A 21,538-nucleotide genomic window follows, 5' to 3' on the forward strand; every position below is an offset into this window, starting at 1 on the left:
GAGGGAGAAAATGTAGAAGCAGTGAAAGACTTTGTATTCCTAGGTGCAAAGATTACTGCAGATGCTGACTGCAGTCAGGAAATCAGAAGACGCTTAATCCTTGGAAGAAGAGCAATGACAAATCTCGATAAAATAGTTAAGAGCAGAGACATCACACTGACAACAAAGGCCCGCATAGTTAAAGCAATGGTGTTCCCTGTAGTAACATATGGCTGCGAGAGCTGGACCATAAGGAAGGCTGAGCGAAGGAAGATCGATGCTTTTGAACTGTGGTGTTGGAGGAAAATTCTGAGAGTGCCTTGGACTGCAAGAAGATCCAACCAGTCCATCCTCCAGGAAATAAAGCCAGACTGCTCACTTGAGGGAATGATATTAAAGGCAAAACTGAAATACTATGGCCACATCATGAGAAGACAGGACACCCTGGAGAAGATGCTGATGCTAGGGAGAGTGGAAGGCAAAAGGAAGAGGGGCCGACCAAGGGCAAGATGGATGGATGATATTCTAGAGGTGACGGACTCGTCCCTGGGGGAGCTGGGGGTGTTGACGACCGACAGGAAGCTCTGGCGTGGGCTGGTCCATGAAGTCACGAAGAGTCGGAAGCGACTAAACGAATAAACAACAAGAAGCTCTGTTCCATATATAAAGGAAAGCAGATTTTGTGATGGGGATGCTGCTGAATCACAACCCCACAATCACTGTCTCAACCAGTATGGCCAGTGGCTGTAATCCAGCAACCTGTGTGGCGCCACAGGATCCCCATTTCTTTGGAAAACAAAGACATAGGTGTGACAGCCAGTTGTGATTCTTTGAGAAGATACAAACCATAACCTTTCATTAAAAGCCTAACTCTGGAAAAGACTTCAGGGCTCACATCTGGATGGTCTGAAGCAAATCTACAGAAAAAGCTACAGAAGATTCCCCTTTGCACATGAAGGCTGAACAAATTTAAACGAAGACAGTATTCATTCTGCGTACAAGTTTATTTACATAGGAATTGTTACTAGTAGTTATGAATGAAGGCTAAATTCCTTTTATTTACAATTTATATACATGTATATACTGTACTTGAAAAGTAAGAAAACTGTACAAGAGAACCCAAGTAAAGGACATACACCAGAAGCAAGTAAATACGTAAGAAAAAAAGAGACATTTGAACTTCAAATTGAATGTTGTAGTAAGTAATATTGAAGTGTGGTTTATATCTGATAGCAACATAAATATTACAGTGTACTGTAACCAAATCTTTAAAATAGGCTCTGCAACCTTTTTTAACACTTGACAACTGAAGCAGTCTCACTTATTTTTAATGCAATGATAAATTTGACTTCATTTGCACATACAGGGACCAGGTACAAAGGAAAAAAAGACAATTTTATTTACATTAATACTATCAAAACGGACTTAGAAAGAACAAGCATTAGCTGCTCGGAGAGATTAAGAGGTATCCTTCCCATCCCCCTCCAGTTCAAAGCCATTTTAAAACGTTTTGGAGTGTGAAGGAAGTTTGACCTTCCATACACTGTCTGTACAGTATGAAGCTATGGACTGACAATGTTTTTTGGGTGCTCATTATTGTACACACTGCAGTAATCAACTTTCAGTTTAAATGAGAAAACATTTTAATATACAGGGACTCAAAACTTTCAACATTAACATTGCGTAAAATGTGCAAAAGGGTTATCACTAGCTTATTAATTATACTAGTGTTTATCAAGTATAAGTCACTTTGATTAAAAAAAATTCATATGATTTTTATGGATCAGAAACCAATTTTCCTGTAAGCAAAGTACTTCAAAAAGTAAAACGCTGAAAACCCCCTTGGTTGCTTACCTAAGCCCATGGTCGCTGCCACCTTCCAGCCAAAAGACTTATTCGCCAATGGCTCCATGGCAAAATTGCAAGCAGTTTCCTCTGTTTTTGCTGACATTCACTTAGTTGGAAAGTGAAACTGCAGTTTAAAAGGAGTTTCGTAAGACATACGTAAAAGCCTCCTATCAATTGGGCAAGAACGTATACCAAAACCAATCCTGATTTGGTCCTAAGGATTTCATCTATAATTTTGGAGGTATTTGTACCAAAATGTTTGGTTCAGGTAGCAGTTTCTGGGGCCTCACTTTAAACACCAGCCCTGCTCCCAAAAGTGCCTTTGTGGTAATCATAAAAAAGGTATCCCTCAAAATTTTAAGTACCAACAAAAGTTATTACAAATGTTATTGCGTTCAACTTTAAATATTAAATATGCGATAGCCACTTTCTCAGTTTCATACTTTATTGTTCTGCTTCCTGCAAAAAGGAATCTTCCCCCAAAAGAGGTCTTTAATACTGGCAGCAGGGTGAGGACCATCAAATTCCACCACTGCATTCAGTCAATACTGTTTCTTCTTCGGTCTCTGAAGCCATTTTTTAGTGGTTTTCACTGAGAAGATGTTTAGAAGAATTCATTCATAACCAAGTGGTTTTTCCAATTGAGCTTGGAAGTTAACTTTTTAGTGCTGGACTATGGTTCCTGTCTCCTTCTTTGCTATCCTTCATTAATGAGGCAAACACCTGAAAACCAATTTTTAAAATAAAACTTTAAAATGGGCCACAAGTTAATCCCTTTTTAACATTTATAAATACTAACCATTTTTGCAGGTTTTCCTTTCTATCATGGATTATAACCATTTGTTTTCCATCAACCCCCCTACCTCTTTTTCAATAGTCCAGTATTTTAAGTATCAATTCTATAATAATTAATTATAAACAGGGTGCCAAATAGCTAGCCTTTATGCCTTAGATGAAGGGACTCACCCACCCACAGTTTAAAAACATTACAACTGAAGATTGCAAAAATTGGCAAAGATACTTATGAGCGTAATGGAAACCTGTTAACTGTATGCTGCCTATGTTTTGGTCTTTTGGTTATCAGACAAAAAGTCATGTCAACATCTCAGTGTAAAATTGGCTACATTTTGGCACAATAATTCTAGCAGAAACACTAATGAACAATGCAGTAGTCTACTGCAAATAGACAAGTAATTTTCAAAATTGACACTGGACTAGTCATTGAAATAAATAGGACATTAAGTCAGTTATGATTCAGTTAATCATGAGTAACTTAAGACCCAAGTCCAGCTGATTTCAACAGTTCTAGTGTAAGAATGACCAACTCTAATGTATCCAAAGTAATAATAATTTCAATTATTTTCAGTAACCCTAACCCTAAGCCTCACCCTCTAGGAAGCTTTATGAGCAGCAGTACCATGGATGGTTTCAATCATAGCAATATCTCCTTAGACAAATACAGCTAAGTTGCCTTGTTATACTTTATTGTTTATCATTAGAGAAACCTCTGCAGAGCTGTAGGATTTCCCAAGTTCATAACATTCAAATCATTTCCAGATTTGTACACTTTTCAAACTACCTCCAAACTTCATGTATTAATATACTTACGTACTTCTTCATGGGTACATAGCCAAAACTTCTCACTTAAAAATAGAATTCCAAGCCCATTGAAGAAATTTTAAACAATGATATCAAGTTAGTTAATCAAAAAAGTTTGCACAGGTTGGCATAAGGGTAAAGCTATTTCTGAAGCAAGTGGCGTGGGCAGCAAGCTTATATTTAAGAGGAAACTGCTATTGTGTTAGAAGGGAAATTGCCATTTGCAATTTTAATAAGGAAACAATTTAGAATTTGTTAAACTGGGGAACCTAATATAGTAAAATAAATGGTTACAGCTTTAAAGTGAAGTTTTGTGACTGCAGAATGCAGAACATTTTTTTAAGAAATGCCAACCCATTATAAAAATTCTGTCAAGAATCTTACCACTGAGCAAACATACTAAGCAAACTCTTGCTTTATCTCATTGTGACTTATATTAATGTATTTTGATTTTCAGGAATGATTATCAGTCTCCCTTGAAATAGTAATCTTGGTTGGATAAAACAGATTTTTTGTATCAGTTTCTACACAGACACATGATTTGACCCTGTAAGGATTGTGGTCTTCTTGATGCACAGGGGAAAGACAGACTATTTCCCACAAATCTCTTGGACCTCAGGAGCTTTCAAGATGCTCTGAGAGTAACATTCCACAGCACAGACTGTCTCAGTTAATATATCTCTGTGATGTGGTGGTTCTGGCTCGGTTTGAAAGACTGGTTTAAGAAAGTGGTGTTCAAGGATTACCGTTTGATTCATTGATACTTGTGCTATTAAATCCCACAAAATATCTCGTCCTTCATGCTTCTACTGTCCACATCATAGCAGCATACAACCATTTCATAAGGAAATTGTGCATCCTATGGTGAGGCCATTTTCTTTGGAATGTGGCAGAAGATGCCCAGTGACACGTTTTCATCAGAATGCAATGAGGCTGACATTTTCAAACCATTTGGTTTGTTTTTTTTAATGGAAAAATGGGTGCACTATTTTGCCTCCCATTTTTGTGAAAAGTAAGGTGAACATGCTACACGATCTATATTCTATTGGAAATTGCTGAATTAAGTCATCTAAAAATTCTGAATGATGTACCATCCATCATTCTAGTCACCCAAAAATATGCAGGTGACATCTACCATCATGGCCTTGTGCACGCATCATGTGTTATTTGCCATAATATATAAGGAAAGCAGCAGCCAGATCTGCTAGTCTTGTTCCCTCATGTCTCTGTTCTCACCATTCTTTTGCATACTGTAGAGTGAAGTTCTAAAACAGGGAAGATGTGCAATTCTGATCCTGGTTTATCTTGCACAGAAGAAGGGCAGAGATGGAAGGACTGGATCTAGCATGCTTATCTATCTATCTATCTATCTATCTATCTATCTATCTATCTATCTATCTATCATTTTCATAATGCTTTTTACATCTGGTTCTGGAAATGTGAATCAACTCAATCTAGACAAACAGCTATTGGGGATGGTTCATTGGTACTGCTTCTTATCTAGGACTGCAATTCCCCTAACATAAGTACACAGCCTATGAGTGTTCATTGTGTCATCTGAGACACAAGCAATCTCTTACACACTTCCTTCTACCAAAAGAGATTACATGGACGATGAAGGTCTACTTGCACCAATGTTCTGATAATTTACAGATTAAGGTACAGTACTGTGACATATAGCAATGGTTGTCCAAAATATAGATGCTAGAGTAACTGAGACTATACGCAATCATGTTACCTCAACTACAGCAACTGAACTCACAGTGCCGGTTTTAATCACGGAAGTCCTTCATGGTTTGCAATAGGTACTTAAAAGGCTATCCACATGTGCTTGTCTATAGGCAATAATTTCAGTAGATGCTTTTCAGATGTCTCTGCAATCTAGTATGTGGCAGGTGGCCAGAGAGGCCAAGGCCTTGTTCGTGGTGGTGTCCCATTCCAAGAATGCTATCCCTGAGGCAACCACATGCATTCAGCAAGAGGTAAAGCCTTATTTTCCCAGACAAGGTTAATGTTCTTCATCTCTGCTCATGGTTGTGCTTCTTCTTTACATTTAGTGTTGCTGTATGATAAAATTAAGTATGTTTATCCACATATAGTTAATACTTACCTGAGCCCATTTTTTGTTACTATTCTGCATCTGAATAGACGTAATGCATGCGAAGAGCTTCTCCGATGTGATGTCTTCGGGTAACTTTGTTAGAAACTGTGCTATATGAATAAAGTCCATCTGCAGGAGAATATCTTCATATAACCTAAGAATTCCTAACCCAGTTCTGAACAAAAATTCTTCTCCATCTCTACAAAAGACATCCCAAACTCGACAGGCCAAATCTAGGGGTAGTGACTTGCTGTACAGGGTGAAGATCCTGCATGTTTAAATTAAAAGAATCAGGTACATAAAGGCAAAACACCAGACCTTCTAATTCCTCTTGCACTATCAGTGATTATTTTATTTAAATATCCTATCATGCTTTGGGTTAGGGAGACAAGCACCAGTAGACAGCTCATTTGCAACAACTATCCCTCCATTTCCAAATGCAGCACCTACATTCCAAGTAAAGAACTGTAATATGAAAACTAGTAAGCCAGTTTGGTCTAGTGGTTAAGGTACCAGGCTAGAAACTGGGAGTTCTAGTCCCGCCTTAGGCACGAAGCCAGCTGGGTGACCTTGGGCCAGTCACTCTCTCTCAGCCCTTGGAAGCAGACAATGGCAAACCACTTGCAAAGAAAACTGCAGGGACTTGTCTAGGCAGTCACCAGGAGTCAACACTGACTCAGAGGCACCAAAAAAAAAAAAAAAAAAGCCAACTTAATAAGCTGATATGTAGTTATATTTGGATATAAACCCACTGAATCCATTGACTAGATTTCAGTTTTGTACAATCTTTTTTAAAAATCTGCCTGTTGTGATTAGAACCATAGCAGTGGCTCATGGGGATGGCAGAATGTGAACACTTAATATTAAAGAAGCAAATCTTTCTCTGGAGTGTAGGTTCAGTCCAGGAATTTTTTTTTAGTGGCAGAATTTAGCTCAGAAGCTAATTTGGCAAAACACCACTGCTTATTTTCCTTCTCCCACCCATTTATCACCCTAATTTGGCCAGGGAGAAAACTACTTTTGTGCTATTAAGCAACTGAAGGTTAAACTCATGTGATAACTTCTGTAAACCACCCAACAATCTACCAGTTAAATCCCATTCTCTTGTTTACTCCTCTGTGCCTTAGGCATCCATGTCACAGCCACTTCTGCTCTCCTAACCAGATACCCTTAAACACAAGGAATCCTAGAATGTCCATCAAAATCTGGCTTGTATTTAACTTCACCTGAGTTTCTCAATGTGGCATGATGTGACCATTAAGTTTTCAACGTACCAATCTATCAAGTATAAGTCGGGAGTAAGTTTATAGGATTTAAAATGATGAAACAGTTTAGGGAGGTTTTCCTCAAAAAATACTTCAAATGCTGCATAGTATTTCAGCATCTGTAAAGAAAAGGGAAAAAAAAACAAAATTGGTTTGGAAAACATATGAGATGTCATAAATATTGAAGGTTCTGCAGAACTATGTACTAGCTTACAAAACAGAGTGTGCCCTATTTAAACAGTAAAACTTTAGGTGAGATTGCTACTACCACACGTTGGTATCTGCAGTTGAGAAATAATTTAGCCGACATTCAATCCCCCAGGATCAATGATTCCAGCTTCCAACGACCCTTGCAATGTAGACAGTAGTAAACATTGCTGATAGATAAACACACACATATAAACATACACACATGCTTGTTCATTACTCAGGACAGCCTACACTAATTTAGACTCAGTATAATATAAATTATGCATTAAATGAAAAATACAGTAAATTTATAAAAACACACAAAGATGACACACGAACAACCTTTAACACAACAGATCAAATGAAGCCTACTAGAACTACACTATCTACACTAAATGCAAAACATATCCAGAGACCAGGCCACCAGTGTTTCACCAGGTGCAATATCCCACAATACTGGTGCAAAGACCAAAAATGCTTTAATTTCATCACCACCTCCACCCTACATGGAGACAGAGAAGGTTCTAAGGCAGGGTTTCTCAACCTTGGCAACTTCAAGAGGTGTGGACTTCAACTCCCAGAATTCCCCAGCCAGCATGTAATTCAGTAACAACTGGCAAGGCACAAGTTCCCCACCTCTGGAATAGGAGGAAACACTAGACATTCTGGACCAAGCATATTGGCAGCTAGTGTGACAATGCAAAAATGTGCCCAATAGCTTCCTGGCAGCTATGTTCTCAAAGAACTGCAGCTTCTGAAGACTTTTTGAAAGGTAAGCCTATGTAGAATTTGTTACAGTAATCCAAACCTTTTGTATCTAAGACATAAACAGAGTATTATTTTCTTCTTGCTATCTCTCTGTCTGAAAGGCAAAAGATTGCAGGGATTACCATTATGTCACAGAAAACTAGAGGAACCGAAAATGAAATCTGCAAATTCTGTAAAATGCAAGAGTTCTGAAAAGGGACAACAAATTCTACTAATGTATTTGCTGCTGATTCAGTTCCTTGGCCACACATACCCCTGTTAGTTATAAGGATGTATACAAAGCTCTGATCTTTAGAAAACTAGGAATACCACTAACTTCAATAGGAACAGCTACTTACTGTCCATGAACATGTTGCGGTAAGAAAAATTTAAGTCAAATAACAGTAGTAAATGATAATATGTGCACATACCATGCTATGATCCACACGAAAAAAGGCTAGCTGGCATGGCTTGTTCAGAAGGTTCGCAAAGGCAATAAAAGCATCCGCCTCCTCCAGATTAAGTATGAGAACTGCAGCAATGAAAGACATTCCCTGGACCTTCAACAAGCAAATAAACAAACGAACAAAAAACGGGCTGAGTGTACCAAGTTAAAATACTCATTTTTATGCTAAGGCAACTATTTATAAGTTGTAGTATTTTTGAAAACTAGTACATTACCAAATTATGACAACAAGCAGGGCACCTTAGGAAAATATTCTGAACCGGGCTCACTACCTTTTTTCATTCATTCACTTGCTGAATTATACTCAAGATGAAAAATAACAGTGGTGTATGGATATATGCCATCATGACTTAAAGCTGCTCATATTTCACTTTAGAAGCTAAAATTGGCAAATGGTTTCTAAGCAAGTACAGGAGGAGGAAAGGAAAAAATATGCAAATGAATGAATGAATATATTCTATACATATAATGATTCTCGGCAATTTCTTCCTACTTTCATTTGTGCAGAGAAAATGACACTCTAAAGTAATGCATTCCTGTACACATTTACTGAGAAGTCCTAGTGAGATCTTGGACTTCTGTATCCCTAGCAAATGTACAAGGAGTTACAGCATTAGGAAGTTCACCCTTTGGTATGACATATCCCGCAGCAGAACAGTTACACCACTGTTTCTCAAACTCAGTGACTTTAAGAGGGGTGGACTTCACCTCCCAGAATTCCCTAGCCAGCAAGGGAATTGAGTTAAACTATGGAAACTAAGTGTAGCAGAACATATTTTCTCTTTTGGGGTCAAAAGGCTAAGTTATATTGTGGTAATTGACTCAGTTTATGAAGCATATGCTTATACACTTGCAAATATTGTATCAATATAATTAGGTGATGGCAGATTTGATTTTATTGTGATTTGTTTCATTGTTGTGAGCCCAGAGTTGTTGAGAGTTGGGCGGCATACAAGTTTAATACTTTATGATTGTGATTATGATTATTACTGAAAGACTGAAGAAACTGTGCAGATACTTACATATCCTACATCAGGTCTGTAACATGTATATGCTCCCAGGACACTGTGCAAAAGATCATGATAAGGGCCACCCTAAAATGGAAACATTAGGCGAAGAAAGTAAAGGTTAAAACTTTTTAAAAAATGGAGATATATAATAAAGGTTATTTTAAATCCAGAAAAAGCCTGCACAGATAGAATAATCACACTGAACTTTTTATATATTATGTAACTATAATACCACATTTTGTCACACAGCAATTATTAAAATTACTTCTAAAATCTTCCCTTTATAAGACTTGACTACCAACCCTCACTTGTATGAATTAATCACCATGAACGTCAATTGCTGTCATTTTTCAAGAAAAATAGACACTAGGTTCAATCTGAACAAAGACAGGCATGCCTTACATGCCAGCTACTTTTGTGACAGGGCACCCAATTTTCTAAAGCTTGTACTTCTGCCTAGACAGATCTACGAATACAATGTATTCTATGTGGGGCTTCCATACAAAATGGTCCAAAAATTGCAATTAATATAAATTGTGGCAGCCAGGATGCTAACCAGCGCAAGGTAGATTATAGGTGAGGTGTGTCTGAAAAAGCTACTCACTGCCAGAAACTGGGCTATCTAGTACCTATGTAAGGAAGGCTTATTTTGTGTGATAAGAGAATGCATCCTCTATGGAGGTATTTTATCCATTAATTTGGGCAATTTGTCTACCACCTCAATCCCAGTAGACTCCAGGCAGTTTACAAATATTAGTATAGAAAATAATTGTGATTAATACTCTGAATTACGTTAGGTCATTAAAACTAATGATCCAGCTGTATACATTCAATAACCTATTTTCCTTTCACCATCACGATTTTCATTGGAAGGCTACTGCATTTAAAAAGCAGCTTTATTAAAAAGATGGAATCTAGTATGTCCACCATTTTCTGAGATACCTGATTTAGGGACAGGGCAGTGATGATTACAAGCAATAAACATGATCAAAATAGTTTGCAATTTAGTAATAGTGATGCAGTCATATGGCATACTAATGTATAGTAATGATGAAATAAAGAAGGTTTCAAATGCAAAGGTTATGTTTTAGACTTTTGTGATCCAAACAGGAACAGGAAATGAGCTTCCATATTGATAAATGTTAATTTCAGTGTTTGGGTTGGTTAAACATGAAGGGAAGTACTCAGGCTCATAATTGTCTTCTGCTTAAAGAAGATATGCCAGCCTTCTTCCCAGACCAGCTGTCCACGCACCTATTAAAGTTGCCGTGGCTGGGAAACACTGTACAACATTAAGCAGTTTCAATTTCACAATGAGACACTCATCAAAGGAACCTACTAAATAAATAAATACTTTATTTATTACTCTGCAATAAACAGATTGTACTGTAGTACCAACATTTTTGAGGGCCATAATACCAGTACCAGAAGACTGTTAGAAACAAAGGAGAAACATGTATGCTTTTTAAAAAATGGTTTTATAATATACTGTATGCACACTGGGGCTGAATTCTTTCCCTCACACTTCTTTGAAAATGAACATGTAAAATTTCCCCCTATGTGTTTTGACAGAAGAATACAACACAGATGTTGTACTCCCAAATAATTTGTAATTTGCTTGTGCTGTTCTTGCTTTCATATAGGCTTTTAAAAAGCTCAGCACTTAACAGCTATAGTTCTATATAAATCCAAACACACTAACCTTTCTGCCATACTTCTGCCTGCAAGAGAGTGTATAATATATACAAGCTATACAGATTTTGTAACTATCTCTTCAAATCATTTTAAGTAAAGCCCCTCTTAATGGAGGTGGAACTTGTCCACTGCATTAAACCATAACAGAGAAATCTTCCATTCTTCCTTTTAGCAACTATAATTTTAAAAAACAGTCTAATCTCAAAGCAAACTCAACAAATTTTACCTTCTGAAAAATATAGAGGGATGGAAATGTGCGGGATATATCCAATTTTATTAGCTCCAAGCTAGCTTCTCGGTCAGCATGTGATGCTCCAGCTTCTACAGAGAGTAAACCACGCAGATTCATAAATAAGTCTGTAGACTGATTCCCAATAATGCAAGATTATGTTGATCTGATACACAGTTCGAATGTTTCCTTAAGTCAATCACAGATATATTCCAAAAGGAATATTAATTAAAAAACTAAACAAGGAACTGGGCAGCAATTTCATCTCAAGCTACTTCAACATTCAAGTATGAGCACTCTCAGCATTTCAACTGTTTCAGCATTTCTGTTATAAATGGTAAATCTACTTTAAACTTCACAAATGACTGACAGACCATTGTACAAAATAAAATGACTTCAACAGCAAAATTTTGCTAAGGCAGGAATGTTATTATCAGAGTTCTCCCGTTTTGTCCCCTCCTCCCAAGCTCCATTTTGTGTGGCTCCATTCTTCCCATACTAGCAATCAGCAGCAATCCCGGACATCCTCCTCCTCTGCTAACATGGAGAACACTGTCCTAAACCTGGATTTCAGCAGGCTCCATAAATCATGGACTTACTTATTCAAACTTCTCCACAACTTAATTTAGTTAGGACAACAGCTTGCCACTCATCAGCTGACAAAACCAAAGACCCTGAATCCTTTTGTGTCCCACCTAGAACCAAATAAATACTTATACTTCAGCCATCCTTGTTTTCCACCTGAAGATAGCCTTAACGTTTTTACTTCTTTTGTTCCTGTGGAAGTATTTTTAACTGACACTTTTTAAACATTTTGCAACAGTAATCTATTTTGGAGCCCTGCACTAGGTGTATTTCCCAAGAGCAGACCTGAACTGCTCCTAGCCTCATACACGTTCTTATGAATCTGCATTTTTGCATTCATTAAACGTTGCACTGTACAAACTTGTCACTTTAATTAGCTTTCCTCTATCTGACCTTTTGGCTCAGTTTTCTCTCTCTCTTTATCTCTCCTCCTTCTTCTGTCTTCTTCTAGCCAATCTCTTATCCCTTCCTGACTGTCCTTCCTTCCTTCTCCAGGCTAATCTTTAGTATGAGACTACGGATGTATTTTACTTTCTTTTAATTAATCCTTTTTTTCTGCATAAAAAGCTATGTCTCAGCTTTGTTGCTTCTTATATGGACTCCCCTCCCTACACCAAACACCCATGCTATTCATAATGTACTCCTGTAAGTTTGTTCTGGAGCAAGCACTATCTGTCAGGAAGCAATCTGTCTTCCAACAGGAGCAGAACAAGGAATGAAAGAGGGATGGGTTTCCTTAACATCACACTCCATTTTCCTAGCCAGGCACTGTTTTTGAAAGACATCTACAGGTAGTCCACAGTTAATGAAGGTAATTGGGACTGGGAACTCCATCACTAAGCAAAAGGGTCGTAAAGCATGATGTTATGTGACCACGCCAACTTATGACGGCAGTTCCAGTTGCTGCTGTTAGGCAAATCCTGCACGGTCATTAGGTGCAACATCATGTGATTGCCATTTGTAACCTCCTGCCGGCTTCCCCATTGAATCTGCTTGCTGGAAGCCAGCAGTGAAGGTTTCAAATGGCAATACCGACCACAGGATGCTGCAGTGTCGTAATTGCAAGACAGCTGCCAAGCACCCAAATCACAATCACATGACTGCGGGGACACTGCAACAGCTGCAGATGTGAGGACCGCTCATAAGTCCCCTCATTCAGCACCATTGTAACTTTGAACAATCGCTGAACAAGTGGTCCCTGAATGAGGACTACCTATAAATAGGATCATGAGTGTGTTAGAGATATGTACACCAAACAGCCATTTAACAGATGATAGGGTTAGGAGCTTATATCTAAAAAGAACAGCCTTTTCCCTCAATTTTGTAGCGCTCAGAAGAAAGGATTAAAACCAACTGGGCACAAAAAGTGAACCTAGTCAGAAAATGTTAGTGTAACTTATGAAACCAGCATCTTACTCACTAAGTTACGAAGTCAGGCTGTTATTTCAGAAGAAGAGGGCACTATTTATGTGAGCTATGTATAACAACAAGAGCTATGTACTTCTAATATAAAAAAAAGATCTCTTAATGCAGGGCTGAGCACATCCAGAAGTTTCACATGACACTGATCATTCAGAATTGTATAGAGAATAGAGTCCCAAATGTGATCCTCTACATAAAATTTCTAGAATCTTTCTCTCTGACATGTTACTTTCCCGATAAATAAGCATGAAACACACAATTGTCTGCTAAATGTTCTGGGTTGGGAGACTATACTGTTAAAATCTTTGAAAGTCTCTATGCATAAACCCTATGAACAGTATACTATGTGCTGTGAAATGCTAAGAGTAGCTATTGGTACCATTTCACAATACCTTCTGTATCATTTTCAGTGCCTGTCTCTTCAAAAATCTTCCATCGCTCCTTGGCTCTAGATAAGAAAATTTCATAGAGTTCTGCAAAACACAGCAAAATGTAGCCAAAAATCAACTTTATGATTTGCAAGTTGAACTATATAATTTTCATTCTAACATTAATTTACAGATATTTAAAATCAGAACATTTATAAGTTGACTGGTGGAAGTCTCCGTTTAGTAATTTAGCAACAATATAACTTCAGTAGTTAGATTCAATAAGCTCTACCCCCCAAAGGGTAAAAACAGAATACAAAGTGACAAATGCATGCTTTTGTTACTATGAATATGCATATACGTACAGGTAGTCCTTGCTTATTGACCCTAATTGAGACTGGAATTTCTGTCGCTAAGCGAAGCTGTCACTAAGCAAAATGATTGTTAGGTGAAGTATCACATCACTGCATCACTCAGCAACAATAATTCCGGTATTCCCAGTTGCAGTCATTAGGTGAGGACCATGCCGTTGTTAGCCAAGGACCTCACGCTTTTCCTGCCCTGCCACATTCACCCTCATTTCAACTACCCCACCCATTTCCCCCTACCTCTGCCCTTTTGCCCGCCCTGCACTCAGCTGCCTACCCCTGCTGCCCCCAGCTGACCTTCACCATCTTCTTCCTCCTGCTGATGAGGTGTGCCTGGCTGAGGCAGCTGCTGGCCTTCAATCACATGACCATGGGGACATTGCAATGGCCGTAACTTCGAGGAGCAATTGTAACTACCATTAGTTCAGCACCGTCGTAACTTTGAACGGTCACTGAACTAATGGTTGTTAAGCAAGGACTACCTGTACACAATTGTATGCTTCATATATATTTCATATAACGTATACAAATACTGGATTATGCATACGCAGAATTCTGAAAATCATAAGAGTTGGAGGAAACCATTTAGACCATGAAGTCTAAGCAATTTGCTTAGTGCAGGAATCCAAATTAAGCATTCTCAACAGATGGCTGTTCAAACTCATTCTGAATATATCCAAGGAAGAAAGCTTACTATTTCCTTTGGAAATCTGTTCCACTGTCCAACTGTTCTTATGTTTAGCATTTGTTTTCCTAACATGCAGCCAAGAATGTGCCTTCCTGTAACTAAGACTACTATTCCATGTTATGCAAAAATAGAGAATTTGCAATGGCATTCTGTTATGTGGCACTGCTTTATTTTCTTTGAAAGGGCCATCATATCCTCCTCCAAACACCTTTTCTCAAGGTAAACATTTCCCATACTCCCACTCTCTCCTCACAGGACATAGTATCCAGCCCTGATGACCCTTCCTTGCACCAGAACCTTTCATAAAGTGTGATGCCCAGAAGTGGATTTGCTACCCAAGCCGGGTTCTGAACAATCCAAAACAAAATTGCGATACAACCTAAAATTGAATTTGCCTTCTTAGAAGCTGTGTTACCTTGCTGATTCACATTCATCTTATAATCAACTACAGTTCAAATATCCTATTCACATTTATCATGCCAGATAATCCTCATTCCTAAACTTGTGCATTTGATTTTTTTTCCTAACTGAAAAACTTTGCATCTATCTCTATTAAATATTATTCTGTTACTTCTAGTCCATCTCTCTAACTAGTCAAGATCATTTTGAATTTTGCTCTCGTGATCTATGGTATTAATTGTACCATCCAGTTTTGAATTAACTGTGAATGTGATATATCTAAGTCATTAATAAAAACACTGAAGAGTAGAAAGCCCAGGACCTAATTCAATGGTACTCCATTTGACATCTTATTAAAGTTTGATGAGAAATTGTTGAGTATCATTGTTTGGCTCAAACAACCTAACCACCACCTCCCTAGTCACTGAGTCACAACTGCAACTACTGAAAAGAAGCCTCTCTTTCTCTCTCTCTCTCAAACACACACAAACACACAAATACACCATTTTGTGCCCTTTTAACCCTTTCCTCATTCTGGGGAAAACATGTCTCTACATTTATCTTATTGCAATGATATGATTAGGGTCAGCATCATAAACACACCAGAAGTGGGGGGAGAGAGTACTAATATATTGATTTTAGCAAACCCTTTTGATGATCTGTTAAGGAAATTTAACTGTTCAAAAAAAATGAAAGATTAGTTTGTTAAGGCTTCACAAATGCATTCAGACTAATAGTAAACATTGCACTATTTCCAAGGTGTTTAAGGTTGGTCACTTTATGATCTATTCCGGGATTTTTCCAGTTATCAATGTCAAGCACTGTGATCTGTAGTTTCTTGGATTGTCCTTTACCCCTTTTGTGAAGAGAATGTGTTTCCTCATTCTTAAGGACTTCTTAAAGATAACGAACAGAAGTCAGGCCAGACCGTTAGCAAATTTCTTCAGCAAAATCCATTCAGCTACCAAGATTTGAATTCATCCAAAATCAGCCAGGATTCCTGGACTTACCAAGCTCAGGATGGGAATCCTGCTCTTTCTTTAAACCTGCTTTTCATAAATGTCTGGAGGAACATATATACTCTTCTTAGAAAACACTGAGCTTAATATAATAATAGTGTAATTCTACTTTTCCTGATAGCTTTCCAGAGAGCATTTTTCATTTTGAACCTATCAGTTATGATAATCCTGTTCTTATTTACTGAAAGAGCCAAAATTTAAAATATAATACTATATTTTATTTTCTTATTTATTAAATTAATAAATTGTTAATAAAATTTTATGTAATGCATAACTAAGTGATATATCATAAAAAGTGACATCGTAAGTTGTATGTAAAAAAATCAGTTTTTGAACTAAGTCTTAGTTAGCAACATGTCAGTTTAACTTATTCTACTCATTCAGCACTATTGACTTTCTTTTAAAGAAATGGCTTCAGTTTAAGACATGGATTTGAGTGTTGCACATTCTCATCATTTATAAGGGAAGCACCAGCTACTGAAGTGTTATGGCTAACAATGGAATTACTCCTCAGCATGTGGCCACCATCATATACTCAATGAAGCCAAAGCTGAGTTATGTTGCAGGGTATCACTGAAACTATCTGTATGCTTCAAAACATACCAGGAGTGATATTCAATTCATTTCCTACAGCAAGACTCCAAACCCTCCCACGAACACTTGGAGGTAATCCTTGCCACCATAATTCTCGCACTCGCCTTGTAGAACGCCTATAAAGACATAGAAGTAAAAGGAGTGTAAGTGTAAACGTTTTTAGCACTGCTAGAAATCTCCTAGAAACAAATACACCAGTAAACTTTAGCTCCATATGAGAAGCCAGAGATCTTCTATTAGAATTTGCTAGTAGTGCTTCCTATGAGTGTAATATTGCCTCATCCTTACAAGACAGCACACACTGCTTTCTTACGTGGGATTTCTGAATAAAAAACAGCAGACGCCAGAGAATGCAATTCTGTATTACGATCAGTTAAAAGTACAGCTGAGAACAGAAAGGAAAACATGCAGAAGTCTGTATCAAACTTGAATTACCAAGTGTTCTACACTTACATGCTCTCCCAATTAGGCAGAATTTCATTGACCCAAATCACCATAGCACTAGCAATATTCTCCTCTTGTTTGAAGCGTTCTTTCATTATTTTCTTCCTTCGATGAGCTTCTTTAATTTCTATTAAATTCAGAATTTTAAATGCAATGTGACATCAAAAAGCTATGTTTAAAACAAATATTAGATAATTAAAGGATATGGGTCCCTTAAATATAAATACTTATAAAATATGTATCTGCTATGTAAAGCAGCCCTTAGCAGAGATAAATCTAATAACGGGAATGTACAAATTTGTTACACTGTTGTAGCTCTTTTTTCAATAACTGTGCAAGAAAAAGTCAACAGGCATGTGCAAAGTGTTCCATCTCCCGAAAAGGAACATTCTGAGGAATTCCAGAATGTTCTGTTTTTTCTACTGGGCAGTCCCAAGGGTGGTTTCCAGCTGTTTTCTAGAAGTAAATTTGGAACACCATAAATCACTTCCTTATTTTGGAAGGTTTACTGAGGGAAAATTACCCCGTAACACCCAGAATGGTCAGGTGATGTGATCTGGAGGAAAATCAGAACCTTTCTCAGAATGCTACATTTCTATGGGTGAAGTGTTTTGCACACATCTTACAGTCAACATTTTGTGACTGTGAAAATCTACTTAGTCATATTCGATTTTGAATGTCATTTTTACACATCAAGACACAAAGCCTGGCAGATGTCAAGAAAAACTGCTATTGGCACATTGGTGCCCTTGGACAGCAATATTATTTAAAATGGTTAAGTTTTCTTAGATTAGAATCTATTTCATATCATGAGACATTGCCCTAATTAAATAACTGTATTTAGGCACAGGGATGCAAAAGGAGAAATGCCATGACAACATCAAAGAAACTTCAGTGCTACCATCTATACTTTGAATTATTAAACTGTCACAGACTGTACTTTTTTCATTTCACTGCCATGTAATCCCATTTTTCACATGTTTCCCCTCTACACCTTTGTTTATATATTCCTACCAGGGCAGGGTAATATAGGATCTAATGATTTTTAAAGAATGGGGCAATTGCCATAGGTTCCAGCAATGGTAGGGCCCCCCTCCCCCATCATAATTTAGTATTTCAAAATGAGTGGATCAGTATTATTAATAAAAGCCAGAAAAAGTAATCTGTTAAAATGTAATGGAAACAATTATTTCAGTAGTTTCCCATATACTCCCAATTATGACTTCCATGAGCAAAAATAATGGAAGAAAATCAAAACAATATTCTGTTGCTGGGCCTCTCAGAATCTTAAAAAGGCCCTGATTATAGTTTATAGAAGCTCGTGTCACAGTACATTTTTAAAGAAAAATTTACAACTTCATTTCTTGACCCATCAGAATAATTAGAACTATACTTTGAACCACAATTGTACTTAAATATAGAGATGGGATTGAAAAGCCACAATCTTGAAAGCTCCCGCCTGACTCTGAAAATATGAGGCAACTGTTTTAAAAACTTGGTTTTTTTTTTAAAGATATGAGTTCTGTGCATGACTAAATACAGAGTAATTTGCCACAAATCAAGCCTAATTAAAAAAAATAAAGGATGCAATCAATCTGGTTTAGTAGCATACTTGGCGTTGAAATACTGGAAACACAGATTATAGTTGTTTGACATAACAGTATGTGCCAAATGCACTACATTTTGTATGACAGATTATGCTTCTTTCCTATAGCAAATATCTTGTTGCTAGAAAGAAGCATGTATAATAAACAATCTCTTTCATACACATAAAGTATCAAGAGTATATACTGTATATTTTATAACTAACACCACTGGCGTGCCCTCAAAGATGACTGGTTTGACAAAGAGGGTCAAAGATCACATCATGAAATAATTCAATATTCACACCTACATTACATTAAACAACATATACTTTCAGATTATACAAACAGTGCATACTGTGCAAAATATATAAATACGGTTCACACATGGGAGGAGATGGCAATTTTTTTGTTTCAGAAAGGATCTACTGAATGCTATTCTAAGAAAAATTACTGAGGATGGAAAAAAGTGGACCTCTTCATGTCTATATTCATATACTGCACATTTTACTTGTTCTTGAGTACAATATATAAAAAGTACACATATTTAAATATATAAAACCATCTAGAAAGTCATACTACAAATTCTTCTTCTAGCATAGTAAAAGGTGAAAGGTCCCCTGTGCAAGCACCAAGTCACATCTGACCCTTTGGGGGGATAGTCTGCAAATATATATGGTACAGTGTATCCATGTATATGCATATGAGAAAGCAAGTGTGTTTAAAAATCTTTACCTATGTCTGTAGTTTATGAATGTATACACTCACTAATGAGTAATGATAATTCAGGGTTTGAGTTTTAAACATGAAACAATCGATCAATCATGGAAATTAAATTTTCCAGAATGTCAACTCTCTTTTGAAGCATACACGTGGTCCTGTAGTAGTAAAAACAACCCACAATACTCGGAAGAATGTTGTGTTTTAATTTTATCTGAAGAATATAAACAGGGTAGTGCCTCTATAACAAGCCAGTTTTTAAAGCTGGGTTAAATCAGATAAATTAGATAATAATCTAGATCAGACATACCTCTCTTTTTAGCTTCTGCCACCATTTCATCATATTCTTGTCTGTGACGTAAAGCCTCCTCCATAGATTTTGCAGGAAGGTTCCTGGAAAGAATTGTAAGTATTGAATAGATTAATCAAATTAAAGTCTTGTTAAATTTTTCGTACATTAAAAAAGGAGTGCTTGAATTGTACTTATTCCCAACAGATCCTTAGTTTTACAGGTTATCACAAATAAGTTACATAAGAATGTATAACTAATGTTTCAGGAGCAAGTCTAATTACAAACAATGGAACAAATTATAGTTTGAACTAAATGATTTTATGCTAAAACAGTTTAGTTTCTAGATACAATGCAAGGTGCACATCTTGACCAATTTGCTCTCTGACAAATTTGGACCAAGGATATTTGAAAGATAATATGAAATGATATGTGACTATTACCGTTCTATCTAAGAGAGACCTGAAAACTGTATTTGAATAAGGGTGCTGAAAATTGTCTATTAAGAGATCCCAACATAGGTTCTGAGGGGACGTAGGGAAAAATATACCAGTGCAAGTATGCACACAAGTAAGACCAAAAAGATAATGATACCATGAAAACCAAAGCAATAGACCACTGTGGTATAATTAGTCATCAATATGAACTGTCTCCAGTTTACTATGCAACGTCACTGTTTTCATTATTCAACTATCCATCTACATTTGAGAGCTGTGCCTATTCCAAAGCATTCAAAAATAGGGCCACGCCCCTTCTACACAAACTCTATATAACCATTCTGATATCCATCCATCCATCCATCCCTGCCTAAAATAATTCACTACCAAAGCCCTGCAGCTTCAGTAAGTTGCTTTCCAGCTAACTCCTACCCCAATCACTCAAATAATTTCCTCCTTCCCTGAAATCATAACATCTTCCCAAACCAAACTTTAGTACTGTCCTTAAAAGAAATATTCAAGGATTTTAGATAGTGATCTGCCGCTCTTCTAATTAGTGATAAGAGTAATTTGAGAAAAAAGGCTGGTTAGAGGATGAAAAAAGCTCTCTACAGGGAGAAGAGATGTGGCAGTACTACATATGTGGACAACTAGTACTTGCCTCAGGCGAACAGAAAGCTGCAAAGTTACATACTCTGGTCTCTAAAGAGTCCTTCCAAGTATGTTACCAGCATTAACACTGAAAGAGCAAGGTATAAAACACCTGAATGTCTACTTCTACTATTATTAGCAGTTTCATGCTGTCCTATAAATCTCTGACGGTTTACTTCTGTATCCACCCAAATCCTCCACACCTCTCAGTTGACTTCAGTGATTTTGCTTAACCCCAAAAACAACTCTTGAAAAACACAAAATATCAAATACTCTTCATCCTTCACGTACAGATCTTGGCCATATAAATGTTCTAATAAAATAAAAATAAACAAGCAACAAGTTACTTCACCAGATCAGTTTGAATTTATCAACTCCATGCAGAGTAGACAATATTTATTTTAAAAAGTGATAAAAATGCCCATTTTATTATCTAATCTCAGTATTAAATTTCAAAGATCTAATTTGTTTCAAAATTATAGTTCCAAAGAAGGTATTACCAGTTGCTTTAGAAACAGGATTATTTTCAGCAGCATGTCAATTGTACAAAGTACAGTTCCTCAGATATATACTAACATTAAAGCCTAATTCTTATGTAGTAAAGTTGTACCAATTTAGATTTTTAAACGGTTTGTCTAAGCTTAAAAATAAAGCAATTATTTTAGGCTCTGTCATGAGTACATACTTTGTTGTTGCAACTCTTCTACAGTCAAACATGCAAAAGCAGTATTAGATTGAGCTCAAATAGACTACAGAATAGAACATAATGGTTAACTCAAGAAAGTGTTTTTTTCCAATTGATGCTTATTAAAATTAAACTATGTTATTGTATTCCTACTAAGA

The 21,538-nt window shown here is 36.9% G+C and overlaps 1 protein-coding gene across 2 annotated transcripts in view; it reads right to left on the bottom strand.

Moving 5' to 3' along the window:
* Nucleotides 1–964: 964 nt before the first annotated feature.
* The window catches only part of TBC1D12 (TBC1 domain family member 12), a 59,074-nt gene continuing 38,500 nt past the window's right edge, over nt 965–21,538 (bottom strand). For both annotated transcript variants that reach the window (XM_063307411.1, XM_063307412.1), the window contains 10 exons: nt 19,629–19,711; nt 17,025–17,142; nt 16,581–16,687; nt 13,528–13,608; nt 11,126–11,220; nt 9,217–9,288; nt 8,160–8,288; nt 6,802–6,911; nt 5,537–5,795; nt 965–2,550 (listed from right to left, as the gene is read on the bottom strand). In XM_063307411.1, coding sequence (XP_063163481.1) covers nt 2,482–2,550; nt 5,537–5,795; nt 6,802–6,911; nt 8,160–8,288; nt 9,217–9,288; nt 11,126–11,220; nt 13,528–13,608; nt 16,581–16,687; nt 17,025–17,142; nt 19,629–19,711 — 1,123 coding nt within the window. In that variant the 3' untranslated portion in view covers nt 965–2,481. The remainder of the gene's footprint in view (nt 2,551–5,536; nt 5,796–6,801; nt 6,912–8,159; nt 8,289–9,216; nt 9,289–11,125; nt 11,221–13,527; nt 13,609–16,580; nt 16,688–17,024; nt 17,143–19,628; nt 19,712–21,538) is intronic.

The sequence above is a fragment of the Candoia aspera genome, chromosome 6 (genome assembly GCF_035149785.1).
Source record: "Candoia aspera isolate rCanAsp1 chromosome 6, rCanAsp1.hap2, whole genome shotgun sequence".
Lineage (NCBI taxonomy): Eukaryota > Metazoa > Chordata > Lepidosauria > Squamata > Boidae > Candoia > Candoia aspera.